The 18,651-nt window shown below is 43.9% G+C and overlaps 2 protein-coding genes across 8 annotated transcripts in view; one reads left to right on the forward strand and one right to left on the reverse strand.

The window, feature by feature from the left end:
* MYRIP (myosin VIIA and Rab interacting protein) overlaps positions 1-3,444 on the forward strand; it is a 205,673-nt gene extending 202,229 nt beyond the window's left edge. For all 7 annotated transcript variants that reach the window (XM_063156288.1, XM_063156333.1, XM_063156308.1 and 4 more), the window contains one exon: positions 672-3,444. In XM_063156288.1, the coding sequence (XP_063012358.1) occupies positions 672-704 (33 nt within the window). In that variant the 3' untranslated portion in view covers positions 705-3,444. The remainder of the gene's footprint in view (positions 1-671) is intronic.
* A 1,331-nt stretch (positions 3,445-4,775) lies between these two features.
* Positions 4,776-9,972, reverse strand: LOC134429688 (prolactin-releasing peptide-like). Its single transcript, XM_063176960.1, has 3 exons — positions 9,850-9,972; positions 6,944-7,112; positions 4,776-5,360 (listed from the first exon to the last, which is right to left on the reverse strand). Exons 2-3 carry the CDS (start codon positions 7,089-7,091, stop codon positions 5,182-5,184), a joined length of 327 nt encoding a protein of 108 aa, XP_063033030.1. The 5' UTR covers positions 7,092-7,112; positions 9,850-9,972; the 3' UTR covers positions 4,776-5,181.
* Positions 9,973-18,651: the final 8,679 nt, after the last annotated feature.

Genomic DNA, 18,651 nt, shown 5'->3' on the forward strand with positions numbered 1-18,651 from the left:
AAAACTCTGTTAAGATCATTCAAATAGAGAGATAGCAGTATCTGTGTAGGCAGCTGTATTTCAGTACCTTCAGAAATCTTCTCTTGATAATTTGAGAAAAAAATAGTAGAGACTGCTGAGGCAACTCTTGAACAAATATGACTAGTGTCCTGGAAGACATCTGACTATATACTATAGAATAGCAGCTCCTGAATGTCAGCTTGTGATAATGTAGCCTGGCTGCCAGGTCTCCAGGAACGTGCTACCCCTATTTTTTAAAGAATAAATAAATTAGTTATGCCCTGCATTTCAGACTTCTGAACCAGACCCTCACAGAACCAGCTGTGCATTGTAACTTGGCAGGTGAGAGTCACCTTGAATTTCACTAATTGCTGAGAAATGTTCAGAGGTTATCTAAGTTGAATTTAAGGGGTAGACAGGTCACACATTGGCTCTGCAGGATTTGAACAAAGAGGCTTCACTCAGGACACCCAGGACAGCTGTCAGTCATTTCTTCTGCAGCAGCCATAGAGGGATAAGGGAAAAAGCTGACTGTCCCAAAGCAGTCTGCCACAGGACATGTGGGAAATACGTGAGGAGGTGAGAAGGGAAAGGACCCAGCTGTGTTCTTCAGCAGGTTTGTTTAGTTCTTCACTCATGGTTTTCTTCTTTCCTGTCCCTCTCTGTTCTAGGAACCTGCTATAGGATCTGCTGTGATGTACTAAATGTACTCTTCCCTACTGCCAATAACACACTGCCTAAGGCTGTACACTAGAGTGCCTTTTCTTAACAGCCATTGTGTATGTCCAGCTGAAAATGGACCCTCAAGAACCCACAGAGCCTCAGTTATAGGGCTTCATTTGGATACCTCACTGAGAAAGCTGTCCAAGTCTTCAGCATTGTGGTCCGCTACAGGAAACTCTGCCTTAAAGTTCTCAGAGGACTCTAGACAGGATGCTATGTTTCAAAAGCAAGGCTCCACATTTTAAGATGCACTTTTCTCCCTATTGATTGTACTAAAGTATGTAGTCTTTAAACTGCAGTATGTTTTTGTACACTCAATCAGTCATAATTATAGGCCAATTAATCTGCCAAAGCAGACCTGTGATCCATATTTGCTGGCCTCTTACTATTCATGTGGGCATCTGTCTTGTCGAGCAATAAGAACAACTCTGTGCAGTGTGTGCTGCTTTTCAGCTGCGTGGAGGGAGAGGAGAATTTGTGTACCTCACTCTGCTCCCAGGGAGTCAGTGGAAGTCTTGGGAGGTTTGGTAGGAAGAGGAAGAATTCCCTGTTCTCTGAGAGTACATCTTGCAGATTGAATGTTCCAGCTCCATAGCTAGGGATATTGCTCTAGGCAGCAGGGGTGTCATGCTGAACCAGGAACTGGTGGCTACACATGTGGAGCAGATGTCTGCTGAGTTGGGATCCCAGTGTCTGGAAACATCTGAACACTGTTAAAGAAAACCCACACCTTCATATGTCTTGTTCTTGGCACCATTGTCCACTTGGTGGTGGCCAACCGTGCTGCAGTTCAGAATAAATTGTGTCCAAACCTTTAAGATTGGAAAAAAGAGGTGAAAGTGTTGGGGATCTCTGCTGACTGACTGGTGGTTGAGGGGTGGCTGCAGCTTGCAAGAGATTCCTTTCTGATGTTTACTGGTGTTTCTGAGAAGGAGGCAAATGTAGCCCAGACATCAGCTCCTATACTAATCTGGAGCCACCAGAGAGTAGCTGGGGCCTTTGCTGGTGCCAATGGACCCCACTGTTACTGGACCACTCTGAATTGGATTGTGAATAGTAATATTCTCTCTTTCATTTCTTGAGACCCTTAACAGGTGAGTCAAACTAGAAGGCCATTTGGCAGATGCCCAGGAGGGAGGATGCTGTTTACAGGGTGTCCCTCTCACCCTTTTGTGGGAGAACATTGCAAATCTGTGCTTTTTTTTTGCTCTGAAGAATACAAAGAAGGTAGTCAGAGGAGGTGATAAGCCAGTGAATCCCTTACCTTCCACACCAGTTGCAGAGCAGGTACCCAGGTGCAGATGGGGTTGATGTGAAATGTGCTATGAAGGAAAGCATGGGCTGGCAAGTTCCCCTCAGCATTAAGGACTGCTGAGCTCTCCCAAGAGCTGTGGGTGCCAGGAAGGAGGAGTTCCTTCATTCCCTGGGCTCCCAGTGAACACCCACAAGGAGAGTGCCACATGTTACCTGCCATGCAGCAGGAAGGCAGTTCCCTGGGACACCAGGCCATGAAATGTCTGTGGCTGGGCAAATTCCTGCAAAACTGGGCAAATTTCCTGACTAGGCTGGATTTAGGGCATAGAGTGGGGAAAACAAGTAATGGCTGGATGGGTTGATTGGAAAGACGGTGCCAGTTACAAATCTGCCATCCACATTTGACATCTAGCTTGTCAGTACTCTGATGTCCAGCTGCATGTGAGGAACCCTTGGAATAAATACAACCATCTTCCCACTTAAAATACATAAGTGTGACTCCATTCCTTCGAGGAATTTTCATCTGCCCAAGATCTGACCCAATTCTGGGTGAAATTAGGCCTTCTTTTACTCTCACACAATACTAGTTCTCTGAAATTGGTTTGCACAGATGTGAGGGAAGAATTTGGCCCACTCTGTTTAATATATAAATATATATATAAAACAAATAGATTTTATTTATTTGTGCAATCCAGAAAAGGAAATTAAACAGAGTAGGATGCCTAGTAATTTTTTTGTTTTTCAGTCTCCTCCTCCATTGACTGTTCTTGTGTATGTATACAATACATTCCCAGGTTCTGGTTTATGCAGGTATGCGTGTTATGAAATGTCATTAATGGTGGTTGGTCTGCATATTCGTCTAATAAATAATAACTAATATTGTGTATGTAATATCAATACAGAAATGACTAATTTTAATAGAATAACTCTCTGGCTTTTGTTCTGTTAGTGTGATTTAAACAAGCCAACAAAGTTTGGAGTAGGTTGTTTTCCTTAAGAGGCATGAAAAGCAACTATTATCGTGTTACAATGTTAAAATATTCAGTCTTCTTTGACAGACAAATGTGTACTGTGTAGGCATTGCAAAAAAAAAAAAAACTTAAAAAAAAATCCCACCTGCTCTAAGCATTTGAATTTTTACAAATGTTTATCGTGCCAAATACGTGCAAAGATATAATTTACTGTTTTAAAAAAATCATAAAAGCATATGTTATAGCACACAAAGAATTATTTTGTCATCAGGTGATTTCAATCTTTAGTGTTAATATTTATATTTAGATTAATTTTTATAAATGAAAATATTTTAATGGGTAAAATGAAGACTATATGACCTATTTGATTAAGTTTGAGTGAATATTAAGCTTGCCTTGTTGTTGTTATCTGCATACTCACCAAGAATTATTGTCAAGAGAAATTATAAAAGAGTAAAAGCGATTTATGAAAAGAATGCCTTTTCAACGACTTGATTCATAAAGAAAAAGAAAAATTTCTTCTCTGTTGTTTGGATTTATGTGCACTTTGGCCTGGAAGCATGCAGAACTCACAGCCACACACGTGACACCGTCACAGCTGGGACACAGGCATCTCCACAGGGGTGCCAGGGTTTGCCGAGAGCAAGGGCACACGCTCGGTTCACAACTCCTCCTCCTCCTCCTCCTCTTCCTCCTCCTCCTCCTCCTCCTCTAGGGCTGGGGTGGGAGGAATCCTGCTAGGAACATGTGCTGGTAAGTCTTCTCCAAACCATCAAGTCTGTTGGCTGAAATACCATCTCAAGCAGTTTCTCAGGCAGAATTTCTTGATCTCTCTCTGGGATTGCTACAAAAACTGAGCAAGAACCCTGCCAATAATCTTGGTCTCGCACTTCCAAAGTTCCTTGCAATGAATATGGATCAAAATATTTATCAGCATATCTTCTCCACTGGGAATGCATTCAGTAAAATTGGTGTGTTTTAAGTAATAGTTTGGGTCAGCAGCTTTGTTGTATTATTAATGAAAGTAACTCCCTTATTATAATAAAAACCCGTCCTTTCCTGACAGGCCATTTGCAAAAAGAGAAAGAAGGGTTAAAATGTCTGCAATGGTTAATTCAGTCATTATTCAGTTTTAGTAGTAATTCTCACAAAGCACAACTAGAAGTGGAAGTCCATTCAGCTTTATCCTTTGCAGAATGATTCATGGCCTGGATTTAACCATCAGTTATTACCTAAGTTGTAAACGATCTTTTTTGGATATGAGCCATAGATAAAACTGTATTATTCCTGCCAATAGTTATTAATCAAGATGAAACACATTGTAAGTAACACTTCTTATAAAAGTAATATAACAAAGGTATATTAACATGAGTAAATAGAGGTATTGAGCTGCATCTCCAGCCTTATTGATGTGGACTAATGGACTAGATAGTACATGGCTTGTGATCCTCAAAGAGCGACTTTAACTGACTCAGACAATGTACTTGGAAATAATTACATTGTTTTAAAGGGAATCAGTTCATTCAGGCCCTTGCTCCTTTTGGATTATGGTTTCTGATTATATGCAGAAGGCACAAAACTACTCCAAGGAGTTCAATTAGCCAATTTTTTTTTTCTTCAGCAGGGAGAAAATACTTATCTTCAATAGGAGCTCCTCTTTGTTCATTAATATATCTCTCCAGCAGTACAGGAAGAATTGTGGAGGGCCAGTGGGCACTTCAGCAAGGCATTCTTAAGAGTGGATGTTAACAATCTCTATAAAAGCTACACACAGAGAACCAGCATTTCATGCCATTAATGCAGGTACATTAAAAATTGGTAAGAGCCTTTTGTCTTTCTTCCAACCATTGCTTTTTATTTTTATATATCAACAGCCATTGACTTTGAAATGTGACAGGAAGGTTTCATGATACATTTAACACTGCAGAGTTTAAATCCCAGCCCAAAAGCCGTGTGGGTTTTGGATAAACCTAGCAGTGAACAGGATTGGGAGATTGCTGGGGATGCACAATGAAGAAACATTTTTATAAGCAGTGGTGGCACTCAGTGCTGGTGTCCATGCATTGTCTTTTACCTGCACCCTGAACATATTTCTTTTTGAAGGTACTTGCACAAGGAGCAGAAAGAAGAGCACGGTGTGATTGCTAGGCAAAAGCAGAACTGTAGGTCTGAGGTGCAGGGGAGGACACAATTCAAAGAACAGAGGTTGGGTTGCCACCTTGGGGAACAGAGATCACCAGTCACTGTCCTCTGTGTCCAAGGATTTTTGCTCCCACAAAGCATTCAAGATGAAATCCAGGTGTCTGCTCACAGGCCTCAGGCTGCCACTGCTGCTTCTCAGCTGCCTCTTCCCAAAGCGACCGATGGGGCGAACACCGCGGCCCACATACCAAAAGGGGTCAATCTCAGGACCTGGAATTCAAAGCATTCCATGAGGATGTACCACTGTACTCGGAGGCAGTGTTTTCTGACCATCTTGAGGATGTTAGACAGCTTACTTGGAGCCCAGGAGAAAAAAAAGAAAGGAAAGGCCATAGCCAGACACACAGCTTACTGGTGCCTTTGAGAGTTACTTTCCATATGTAGAGCCCAAAGGAAGAGGATTCCATTGCAAAATTAATCTTATCCATCTGGGCTGCAACCTGCATTTCTAACATGAGCTAAAGGCCCATCCAATTTTCTGCAGTAGGTACCAGGTACACTATTTCCACAGGTTAAGAAATTCACTGGATTGCAGAGGGGGTTCCTACATGAGAGGTAAACATGAAAAGTTAATTCTTGTTCACTTAGGAAGTTGTTTTCATGGATGACTAATTTTTTTTTCTTTTAAAGTTCTGATTTTTGTGGTTACTGCACTTTTGGGGCAGGTCTGCAAAGATTTATAGTTTTATTAAAAGACTATATTAAAAAGAATATTTAAAAAGCATTAAAGACTATATTTTAAAAGATAGAGCAGCAAGGAAATTCTAAAACATGTTGGAGATGATGCCACCCTAAAGGAAATCCCAAATTATTCCAGAGACAGACAACTGTCAGGAATAGGAATAAATTACAATTTAAGTGCATTATATATCACCCCCATCACATGAAAGGTTCTTGACTGAGATTTTCTTGTCCCTCAACTCAAGGGAGGAGGAATTTCCCCTGTGCATTTTGATGCTTGAATAGAGGAAAAAAATCACCTTGCCTTTAAATTTCTCTGTAAATTGATCTTTTAAGTCTTTAGCACCATGTTTAACAGCCTTCCTGCTCGACAAAACCCAAGAAACTTTCACCTGTGTACCTAAAACCTGAAGTTCCCAACACCTCTATTTTCTTTAATGGGGACAGGTGTGGCACTGAGCCCACACAATTTGCTGTCCACAACCCCTCTCTCCCACTCCACCTTCCATTATCAGCCTATACTCCGTGGGGAAGATGAGATTTCTTGGTGATTTCCTCAAAGATCTTTTGGATTGTGTGCTAGTTTAAACTTGGGATACATGGTGTCATCCCTGACCTGGATACTCTCAGTTCTTCACAGCATCTCTGAATGGAGATACTTCAACCACTTATATTTGGACTTGCAGAAAATTCAGAGTCCCAGACAGAACTGAAGATGTCTGTAAAGTGAACTTAAGCTTCTGGGCCATTGCTTTTTTTTTAGTACATAGAAGTAGTTATGTACGTCTACAGAACACAGCTGAAAATTTAGTGCTTAAATATTTGATGTATATCTCTTTACATTTTCTTGTCTGTCCTTTGCACATTAGTGTCTTCTCTGATATTTATCAAAAATAATGCTATTTGCCTTGGCTAATTAAGGGCTGTGAGAAGGACATGAGGTTCTGTATATGCACTGACAAGTGCAAATGGAAGCACAGGGCCTCACACCAAGGTGACACCATGGAAGCACCTGCGTGATTTGCTCTTGAACTTTGCCTGACAGCCCAGCTCTGATCCCTCAGTGCAGCACAGACTGTGGGGTCACCATGTCAGGTGAGACTCATACTTACTTCTGTTGTCTATCTGGTGTTTAAATGGCCTGCTCTGTCCCGAGGCAAAGCTGAGCGACACCAAGAGCATCAGGACATAGACAGTGACTAGCTTTAAGTGGTTTGGTGACCACTGGGCACGTGGTGTCCAGGAGATTGGATGCCACATGATGGAGCAGTTCTGGGAAGGCTGTAAGGAGAAGAGTGAACATGGGGAACACATATGAGTTAAAGCTCTCAAGGTGAAGGAATGTGTCAACTTTAACAGTATGTTCCCATCCATCAAAGCCATTTCATGGCTCTAAGTTTTGTGGAACACTCATGCTGGAGATGTCCTGGGCATTTCTGTTTGAAGGCAAAGGTTATGAAATGGGCCATCTACTGAGGTAAGAACTGGAGAGTTTTTCTCTCCAGAAGTGAAAGCTTTCACAGGACACTTGAGTCCTGCCCCTGAGCTCACTGCTGATTCTGTATGGCTCTCTGTATAACCACAGGCATTGGCCACCCAAGTATGTTTTAGCCACTACCACCAGCATCTTCTCCTTGCTTGTAAAATGTGTCTAACATTTGTGTTTTACACACTCTTTTTACAACTAAATGCATTTCAGTATGAATGGCAATGCTCCTCTTGTACCATTACCCCCTTTTTTGCCAGCATGCAAAATTACAATTTACAGTTACAGTTTCCACTGGTAGATGTCCCAGTCCTATAAATGCACACAGATGCAACAGAATGAGAAATCCATCCTAGCTTCCATAGGATGGGCTGAGCAGAACAGAAGGTGCTGAGCTGGGAAAGTTGCATCCAGGAAGGGGAGGGAGCCAGGCTCTGGTTACCACTGTCTCTTGCATTTTGTACAAGCTTCCTCATGGCAGCTCTCCCAGCTGTCACACCAGGACAGTCTGTCTTGTGACATGCAAGGTCTGCCTCTGCACTTGACATCCTGGAGCCTCTGCCTATAGAGCAGGAGCCTATTTGCTTAAGCATCATGTAAGTAATGTAGACATACAGGTAGAGAGGCTGTAGGAAAACCTCTCAGCTGTGCCTACACAGTGACTTCTCTTTGTGTATAGGTGGAATTTTTCCCCAGTTGCTGCCAAAATCTTAGCCTGCTTTCAGTGAAGGCAGAGCAGGAATGAAAATCTTTGATGCAAGATGCTCCCAAATACACCAAACAGGCAACACAGCAAAAACACATCAAGAAGTTGGTTGTGTCTTTCACTGAAATGCAATCAAATCTCCTTCACCCCTAGTATTCAGTGAAGGTTTATCAAGGGTGAAACTGACAGTGGCTTACCAGGCAGCTTAGAGGAAATCATGATTTCAGAACTGCAAATTAACTTTTTCTGACTTGAAACAATCTCATGACAATCAGAATTAAATTGTCTTAGCATGTAGAATTCACCCACATGGGGTGAATTCTGCCTTCAGCTGGGGTACCTCTCCTGCTGCTCCATTTTTAGCAAAACCTTAGGTTCAGTGAGACAAAAAGAAGGTGTTTTGAGGCATCTCTGTGGTGTGTTTACAGGGCTGCTGACAGGTTTTCCCGGTTACTTGCTCCCTGGTTTTGTGTCTTGGGTTTTTTTGGGAACAGAGTTACAGAAAGAAGAGTTTGCCTTGAGCTCATTGTTGATGGAAGACAAAAATACAGGGAAAAGCTTTTAGCACACAATTTTTCCTAAGCACTGCTGTGCTTCAGTCCCCACCAGCTGGTCCTGTGCCACTGCAGCCACTTTGAACAGCACTGATATATATTGAACTTTTTGTTCATACCCTTCTCCTGGCTAGTGTTTCTGTGAAGCGTGTCATTCTCACTGCTCCTCAATAAGTAATATGCCACCCTAAATAATCAGGGCACTCAGAACGTCTAATCCTCCCTAATTTTTCCTACACTTAATTGTCCCACCACTGTTTATATGGGAAGAAACAGAGGCTGAGGTACTGCTACAAACTTGATCCTGAGCATTTCTAGCTCCATGTTGTCACTAAGCAAAAAGCCTGGTTACCTATGCACAGACTTTTCAAGAGTTGTATGGCTGAGATGGTCTGTGATCTCCTCAGGTCCAGACCTGCAGCTTCCTTCCAAAAGGAAAATTGAAAAAGAACAAGACCTCACACAGTCAAGCTGAGTGCTTCCATTTTCAACTGTTAAATAATCATGAAAAACTGACTAGTTGCAACCAAACTTGACACGATTAAAAGTTTCAGGAATAATTTTGCTCCTGAAGCTCAGCAAAATTCAGTGCCACAGTCATTTGATCAACTTGCCACTTCTGCTTGGTGCCCAGGCAGAGTCTTTAAACTTCGGCTGAGCAACATCTGTGACAGAAGTCTGGCAACTTTCATCGACATCAGAGGGGAAAATTAACACCATAAATGAAGCTACAGTGAAGTAGCAGTATCACAGCTTGCCATGGGTCTGCTTCACAAGGAGTTGGAGATCAGCCTGGCTCTCCCTCTGGGCACACAGGGCTCTTATCATACCAAACTCAAGCTCTGCTGCAGATGCATCAGGTACACCCCTATCACGGCTGTCCTCGGAAGACAAGATGCTATTAACTCTTTACACCCTAAAGCAGCATCTTTGTTGAGATCAGCGGCTGTGTACACCCCCTCGGATGGAAAGCTTTCCTGTTGGAGGCAGCCCCAGGGATCGGAGCCCGTGTGAGCGCAGGCCCGGGGCGGGCTGGTTCAGGGCCGGGAGGCGCGGGGCTGTGCTGCGGGTCCCGGCCGCGCTCTGCCTGCAGGCACAGCCACCCCGCCTCGGAACGGGCCGCTGCGCTAACAAAAACTGGGCAAAAGTTACTGAGCACAGGGCACGGCTGTGAATGTGAACCCGGGTAAGCTACAGCCCAAAAGGAAAAAAAGGAAATTCAGCAAGAAAGAGCCTGGACAAGCGCTGAAGCAGACAGGGGAAGGCACTCACCTGCGTGCACAGAAGCTGCTGTCAGGTAGTCGCTGCTCCAAGCAGAAGCAGGGCAGCTGATGGGGGCATGTGCCTTTTATACTGGAGGGAAGTGGACTTGAAGCAGGGAGGGGGAGTCAAGAGGTGGGCCAGCAGGACGTCAGCAGTACCGGCGAGCAGCATTTAAATTTACAAAAGGAGGGGTAGGGAGAACGGAGGCTCTGTTAAAAAGCCACCGATCAGGGCAGGGAGCAGGGGTTGAAGGCAGGGCCAGGGGATTTTGGAGGGGGGTGGCATGGCAGGATAGATGACTGAGTCCCCAGGCCCACCAGGAAGACAGCAGAGGGAAGGGGGCTGCTGCCATGTCCCTATGGGGGGGCGGGGGGGCATGGACAGAGGGGAGCAGCTACATCTGCAAAGGACAGCCAAGCTCTCTGTGCTGCCCAGCCGAGATCTCTGTCTGAAGAGCATGTCTGCAGGGGGAAACACTCGTGGCTGAGGATGAGTTGCGAGGAGAAAGAACAGATGGGCAGTGGGGAGCCATCAGAGCCAGCAAGCTGGGACAGGCAGTCCATACACTCCTTTCCCAGCCCCTGTTCCTCTTGCTGTTGTCCGATCTTTGCTTTTTCCCTAGGATCTTGATGGCAGCTCTTATTTCATTCAGCCCCAACCCACAGCTAGGATCAACCCACCCATGCATATGGTTTAAGTCACACTGCAACACAGCACACAATTAGCTGATTAAATAAGTAGTGATTCAGTGCTTTAGCAGGCCCTTACTAGTTTTGTGGCAGAGAAAATTTCATGTGCATGAGGCCAGCATCTCAAACAATATTGTATTTCCACAATAGGTGTCTCTTCTGAGTGGTTATTTTTAACCCTGTCTCTTGACTAATGTGTCACCGCGGCCTTGCTGTCAGGGATCTTGCTGCTCTGGAAGCTAAGCCCTTGTTTACTCTGGAGCTTTGCAGGGGAGAGCAGCTGAACTGGCAAGTGCTGCACTCCTTGGGCACCATCCTGCAGAGAGACTGAGATGTGAAGCATAACTGGACTGACTGGGAGCCACAGGCCCTCTCTTCACAGACCCATGTTCGTGTTCTGCTCCTGGTGAGGTACCCAAAGGAACACTTTTAAGGCTGTGCTTTGAAAGGGGGCTCTGAGGCCTGACCCCACCTGTAAACTGAGATTGCATAGGAAATCCTGCAATCCCACTAGGATGAAGTTCAGTAGCAAATATGTTGCATTTTTCTATAAAGACACTTCAAGTTGGGAAAACATCAAAGCACAAATAATGCTATTTCATTGTAGGCACCTCTCAAAAGAAATGAAATTATTTTATTTGCTATGGGTAATGTGTAAGGTACTTCTATGAGGAAGCATGATGAAATGTTCCCTGGCCCTGCCCTTACTCACCATCCAAGCACCAAGTACCACTGGGAGAGTACAGTCACTAATTGCAGGGGTTTTTCATTTCTGTATAATAGTTTGGTTTATGAGTACATGTATGAACGAAAACTGTAAAGAAACCTGAGAAATACTCTTCCATTCTCCAATTTGCCCCCAACAGCAGCTAAAAGAAGTGTCTTCCTCATCCAAGTTTTCAAGAGTTTACTCAGACTACTCAGGATCATAACTTCAAAATATGAAGAGCACTTCAAGTCCATGGTAGCACAAAAGGTCTTCCTACAGCTATTAGAATCAATAATAGATATACATGCTTTTCTCAGAAATCTCCTTTTAGCGTGTTCCCTTTGAACCTTGAAAACACTCCCTACCTAAAAATCAATCAGCGTCCAAGAACCAGGCAGTGGCTGTGCTTCTGCTGTGCTAATTTTGTGTGCATGTGTGCAGAGGGTATCTTCTTAGTAAATAAAACTCTTCATGGCTTCTCATTGTAGATCTTTTCCCTTACTGCTTTTCACATTCATTTTGATCAGAAAATGTGAGTATCTTTTCATGGTCCCTAGTGGGCAATTGCTGGACTAAAGGTTTCTTTTCTCCAGAGTATACAGGATATGGGCTTTTCTTGCTTTGTTGTTTTGCTAGTTATCCTGTCATCTTAAAATAGAAGCAAAAGTTTTTTTCATCCCATTTACTTTTTCTAGTCCTGCTGACATCGCAATATGAGCCTTTCCACAGCACAGATCATTTTCACTGATTGTCACATGCATGGAAGTTACCATATAAAACAAAATTATGCAATGTCTTCATATTAAGAATGTTTGCCTGTTGGTAAAGATTGCTTGCAAAATAATACACCATACAAAAATACAAAAAAAAAATCATTATTAGGAGAGCCAGCATTTAAAATGCTTTAATATGATCATCTACCTTCATTCTGGCCTGAAGCTGATCCAGTGCAGTATCTTGGTTTTGACAGTGGACAACAAAGGACATTTATGGAAAAGTGTAGAAACAGAGTAGCTTATTTTTACATTCCTCACTATACTCTTCTCACAGACCCTCAAGGCCTGTGGTCCAGAAACTTCCCAAACCAAATGTTTATGTGTGGTACATAGCCCTTGATGGGCTTTCTTCTCTTTCACTGTTGCTTCCTGAACCCATGTAAATTCTCAACACCACAAAATTCTGTGCCAAGGATTTCACAGCTCTTTCTCTGCTACAAGGATCATGGCAGTGCATCGGTTCTGGACACACTACTTGCCACTTTCAAGAGCTTTAATTTTCTCTTTCATTCAAGTATTTTCATTTTCACTTTTAATCATTCTGACTTCATGAAAGGTGTAAAATGTTCTCAGCAATTAAGAGTAATACATTATGTGACAGCCTGTTTAAATGAGCCTCATCAGGCGTTTCTCTTACCGAAGTAAACTTTACTTCATTCTCATTCACTGGACATCATCATTTCTATCTACCAGACCACAAGTGAACCACCACAGTGCTAGGTACAGTACCCACAGGCTTTCACAGAAATCATCCTGGCTTCTCAGGGTCTTTTCAGGCAGCTGTGATTTTATTTGATTTTGTTACCCCATCTATAGCAGGGCGGATGCTTTGGCTGAAAAAAGCAAGACAGCTCATGCAGCACAGCAATGTGAAAGCCACTCAGCTTGGGAGGAACTGGGAAAGAGCTGTCAGGGGAACCAGGGTTGTGAAAGACCAAACCAGAAAGATTATCTAGATGACAGCTTGGTCTGTAGTGAAGGTGCAGAGGTTTGTGTGTTAAAGCTTCCATTCTTTTCCTGCTTCTGAGGGAGAGGCTGGGCACATGCTCTCTTTTTTATAGAAGATCCTGGAGAAGAATTCAAGTCCTGCCTCACACACAATTAAAGACTCCTGCATATAGAATTCCTGCATAAGTTACGAGCAGGAACAGGGCTGAGCCAGGTGATAGCTGGAGTGTCTCAGTGGGAAGGCTGACCAGGGATGCCCCGGGATGCAACTAAATCAAAAGGCAGTAGTAGATACACAGGTGTCAAGGGCTGTGAGGAGGAAAGCAACTTCCCAAGGTAAGGAGAGGTCAGGCTTCTGGGCAGGGAATGCTGAGGGGGATGAATGGAGATGATAGGAAGGTATTGCCTGGAGGCTAGAGTGACCCAAGAGGGTCCAGGTACCCTGATGCAGAGAAATATTCTTTGACAAGACAATACCAGACCAGAAGCCAACAGTGAACTACAGTTTTGATGACAAAACCTCCCATTTAGTTTTCTCAAAGAACTAATCCAAATCTCCTTTTTTCTGTAATTCTTTTGCTGGTCAGAGCCTTCTAAAAACAGAAGGTGAAAAACCACAAAAGCAAAGAGATTTGATGCAGTTGGATGGAGAAACAGCAACTTTTTTCTCCTCCAGCTCACCATTCTTATTGTTTCACATACCAGTCTGGGAGAAGTTTGCAAATGCCTTGAACTACTGCCTGACCTATGAATCTGCCCAGCCTTCTGTAGTGGGGTGGAGGTCCAGTTGCACTAAATGAGTTTGGAGGGCTTATGAAAAGTTGTATTCAAACCTATTAGAAAACTGTGTCAGTTCAGTCAACTACATGAATAATATCTAATAACATCAAAGAAACTGTTCTCTACTAACATTCAGGTTCAGAGAAAAGCCAGGACTGGCTTTATTTTGGAGCTACTTTTTTTTTCTAATTTGAGAAAGAGGACCATCTAGTGGTTAATGCCAAACTTATCATCTTCTTTGCAATCATTATTGAGCAGGGAATGAACCCCCCACGTTTCAAATGAAAACATGTGTATCTCACGTAACTCTGGCTCTCTTGAGCCAGGCTGGATATCCAGGTGTTTATCATCAGCACAATTTCCAGTTAGCCTAGGTATGCTTAATGGGATAACTTGTTAGCAGCTGGGCAGCTCAAGCACAGGCTGCAGCTCAGGACTTCAGCCACAAGCCCTTCCTTAGCTCACTATAGAGGCTTTGCACCAGAGTTGGAGCTTGGATGGAAAAGTACAAGTCAAGCTTGGCATGGTTACAGCCACTTTCAAAACTATTCTGTTGATGGAAGAGGGAGGATTTCTTCTGGCACTTTTGCTATTCTTCTTCCCTGACAGAAAGCTACTAGGCAGCCTTCTGCACAGAGGTTTGGGATGTGCAGATTCCAAATGCAGTGGGATATTGTAGGTAGTCATGTAGTGAGAGCAGGGAAGATTAAAGTTCAAGAAGAAGAATCAAGGTTGGAAATATTTTTGCATATCTCTCAGGGATCCGGCACTTTGACATTATTTTCAGAATGCCAACGTTAGGCCAGCATATGCTGGCTTCTGGCGCTGGAGTGGAGCAGCATTTGTGCATAGAGCAGTTGCACTGCTGGCATGCAGGATGGAAATTATTGCTGCTACATACCATTTCATGCCATTTGCACGTTTTGTGCACAGTCACTTTGTCAGGCAACTCAAACTGCTCTTTGAACACCATGTGCTTCAAGCAGTAATTGGGTTTCCAGGCCATTGCAGAGGACAGGTCAGCATGCAAGTCTGACATTTCTGGTAAGGCAGGCTGCAGGGCCAGGAAGAGGAGATCTGCCTACCAGAGCGAGCCCTAATTAAATTCAATTTTGGCTTTGTAAAAGCTCCTAAGGTATAAAACTCAAAATATTGGAGTGCTGCACCTGAAAAAAATAGCACTATATATTGAAACAGTGTCTGTAGAAAGTAAAAAACAATGTTGTTCATTCTGGTTATTACAGAGGGGCAGGTGCAGGCAAGGGTGGCCTTTTACATGCACGCAACCAAAGACAGATGCCATACAGAGTCCTAAACTAAAGCACAGGTTTAGCCCTACTGCGTGGCTGACTTTTTTTGCCTGACGCAAGGCTTTCTCATGCCATTTCCAGCCTATTTTTCCAACACAGCAATCCTCTGGAAAAACAAAGTTTCTTCCACTGGTCTGGGTTACCCATTGCTGCTCAAGAGCACCTCAAGTGTTTCTGAGAATACCCAGTGAAGGTAAGGTTCTGCACTAGAGTGACATTTTTTACTAAAGTGTACTTTATGGCTTTAGTATGTCATGTTTATCCTCTGTATGTCAGTAAGCCCCTGGTTTTAATCCCTGAGGCTTATCCAGTCATAAATAACCTGTAATGATTCACATACAGCTTGACACATGAACTAAAATATAGTAAAAGGCAAGCAAGGGGATCTCTAATTGCTATTCATAACCAAGTTTTGCAACTATTACATTTAAATAGCTTGAAGCCGTGATCAAGTTAATTAGAGATGAAGTTCTTTTCTGGCACTGTAGTTGGCAGGTTATACATTAGTCATGGAAAGACAAGAGTCTCATTCCTAAAATACTGCTTAAACCCTGACGTCTAATATTAGCGAATGAGATTAACTCCAGCCTCAGCTCTAGGACGATCTGAAATTTAACAGTTTTCAAAATGTGAAATTTAACAGTTAAGCAACACCTCTTATCTTTACTTAGGTTTTAAACCTATTTTAATTGCTTCTACCTCTTTTGCTTGCTGCAGGTCCATGTCTGCTTTGTCCCCTTTCTTCAGTCTGGCGTGACTGGAAGCCCCCCACAACCAGGACTTTCACAGTCTATTGCCACAAGTGACTGCTCAAGAGCAATGGGAAGGACTCAGTCAGGTCAAAGGACCTCAGGACAACTCTCCTGCTGAGGGGCAATAGCAGGAGCAGCACATCTCCAGCAGGATGCCACCTGCCTCTGTGCTCAGATACCAAAGTTTGGTGCAATGTGCTGGCACAGACAGGATTCGTGTCAGACCTCAGTGATGGATGTGACATGGAGACCAGCAGCTCCCTCTGAGGAGGACAGCAAAGGGAGAGTTCTTTGCACTGACACAGCCCCACAGAGAACCCACCAATTCACATGGACATTGTGGAAGACTGCCAAGAGAACAATGATGGTGTTGGCCACCACCTTTATTTTAATTGCTGCACAGTGCAGGCCAAGCTGTGCAGTTGGGGGTTGTTTCCATTCCCTCTACAGTTGCCAGAACTATTCATTGTTGTTTCAATTTAAGGATAACAAAGTCACATCTCTTCTTGGCTTATAAAAGGAGCTTTGTTGCTTCCCAGACACCCAATCTCATTTGTCTGTAAACTGTAGGATGAATTCCATAGATGCTCAGTGAGCCCATAGGTCTGGATTAACTGTGCAGTGAGAATTAGAAATGTAAAACTATTTTAAATGCATGAAGATTCAGAGTAAGCAGAAGAACTGACACAATGACTGGTATATAAACCTGCAGGCTCAGACCTGGGGGTTTGTGTCTGAAGATCCGCTGTTCTTCTCATCCATGGCCAGCCTTGTTCTCCTCAGTTCTCTCAGCACAACTGTTGCAAGATTATGCAAGTAGAGCAGATCTGAGGCTTTAACATTTGAGTTTATTTTTTAACTCAAATCAGTTTGCTGATCTGGTTCATCCCAGTGCCCCACTGACACCGGTACTGGCGCAGCCAAGGTAACAAAAAATAGTGTCTGGGAGAAAAAAAAGGATGATGGACCTGCTTTGCCACCAGGAAAAAAGTTTCATGGTATGATGATGGGAGAGCAAAAGATTCAACAAAATCTTGCAGAGAGACACGGGATTTACAAAAATATATCAAAGCCAAAATTCCTTCACATTAGTAGTAATGTAAGTTTTCTGAGAAAGGTTCTATTGATATCCTGATGTCATGTTCCTGAGGATCGGTGTCCTGAGCCTCCTCAACCTTCCCAAAAGGTTTCTCAGTGTTTAGCTCTGCATCCTTAATCCACAGACATTGCCCAAACTGTAGCCTCAAGCTCTTGCCCAATCCTCCCATTACTGCCCCAATAGTGCCTTTTGCAGCTGCTGGGGAATAAGTTAAGCAAGTCCCCTCTACAGCCCATAGGGCTGTGAAAGGTTTAATCAATGATGGTAGCAAAAGGTAAGCAGAGGTTTTGTGCCATGTGGCAGTGGACTTGCTTTCCCCATGGGAGAAAGAAAAGCTTCCTTGCAAAGTGCCAGGACTAGAAACTCATTGCATACTAGCATTCATAAAACTACTGCAGTGCTGATCCAGACCTTGGATCACAGAAAAGAAATATCCCATTGACATAAGAGGACTGAAGTTTAGCACAAAAGCCAAAACTGGAAAAAAAAAAAAAAAAAAAAAGGAGAAATACAGGTTCTGCCACTTCTGCCAGTGGAATTAGCTTATTGTACATCTGCAAAGCCATTAATCACCTCACAAGGATCTGCAAGCTTTGTAACATCTGCACACCATTTTAAAGGCAGACTTTTCCCATTGCAGCCCCTACACTGCTGATATCCTCCCAAAACAAGGATGGACAGTGAGTGACTGTCACACAGGAGTCCTGTGAGGCCACATGCCAGCCATCCATGGTGGCCCCTAGGGACTGGGGAACAGCAGCTGCACCCACCTGAAAGGGTGCAAAGTTCTCAGAATCACAGGATAGGTTGGACCGGATTCTCGAGATCACCTGGTCCAACCCCCTGCCAAGGCATCCTAACCTCAAGCAGGTGACATAAGAACATGTCCATGTGGGTTTGGAATGTCTCCAGAGGTGGAGACTCCATAACCACTATAGGCAGCCTGTTCCAGTGCTCTGCCCCCTTCAATGTAATGCTAAGCTGGAACTTCTTGTGTCTCCAAGTCATGCCCAAAGTGGAGACACGGGCGGTTTGTGGGGTGCTGACTGTCCCCCTCACCACATTCAGCATTTAAAGCAGCATTTTGTCCAGTGAGGGGGGCCTGAGTGGGGAGTGGGGTTTCCAACATATTTTAATGAGGAAGGGTGAAGCACTCTCTCAATGTCAGATCAGCTGGAAAAGTACCCAAGCCAAAGGGATGTGAGTATGGAAGGGCCTCCATGGATGGAAGGGCCTCGATGGGGAGTCACCCTTACTGGGACATAAGAGTCCCTGAGGGCCAGCAGCATGGAGAACACGGGGCTCCAGCAACATGGCACCACTGCTGTTGGGGATCCACTGAGGAGAAGAACGTTGTTACAAGAAAGGACATTGGGGTGCTGGAGCATGTCCAGAGAAGGCCAACGAAGCTGGTGAAAGGTTTTGCACACAAATCAAATGAGGAGCAGCTGAGGGAGCTGGGGGTGTTTAGCCTGGGAAGAGAAGGCTCGGGTGACCTTATTGCCCTCTGCAGCTGCCTGAAAGGAGGTGTAGCCAAGCAGGGCTCAGTCTCTTCTCCCAGGGAACCAGCTACAGGACAAGAGGATGTAGCCTCAGCCTGCAGCAGGGGAGGTTCAGGCTGGACATCAGAAGGAATTTCTTCATAGAAATAGTGATTATACATTGGAATGGGCTACCCGGGGAGGTGGTGGAATCACCGTCTGGATCTGGCAGTCAATGATACGGTCTGGCTGCCACGCTGATGCTCG

This window comes from Melospiza melodia, chromosome 1 (genome assembly GCF_035770615.1).
Source record: "Melospiza melodia melodia isolate bMelMel2 chromosome 1, bMelMel2.pri, whole genome shotgun sequence".
Taxonomy (NCBI): domain Eukaryota; kingdom Metazoa; phylum Chordata; class Aves; order Passeriformes; family Passerellidae; genus Melospiza; species Melospiza melodia.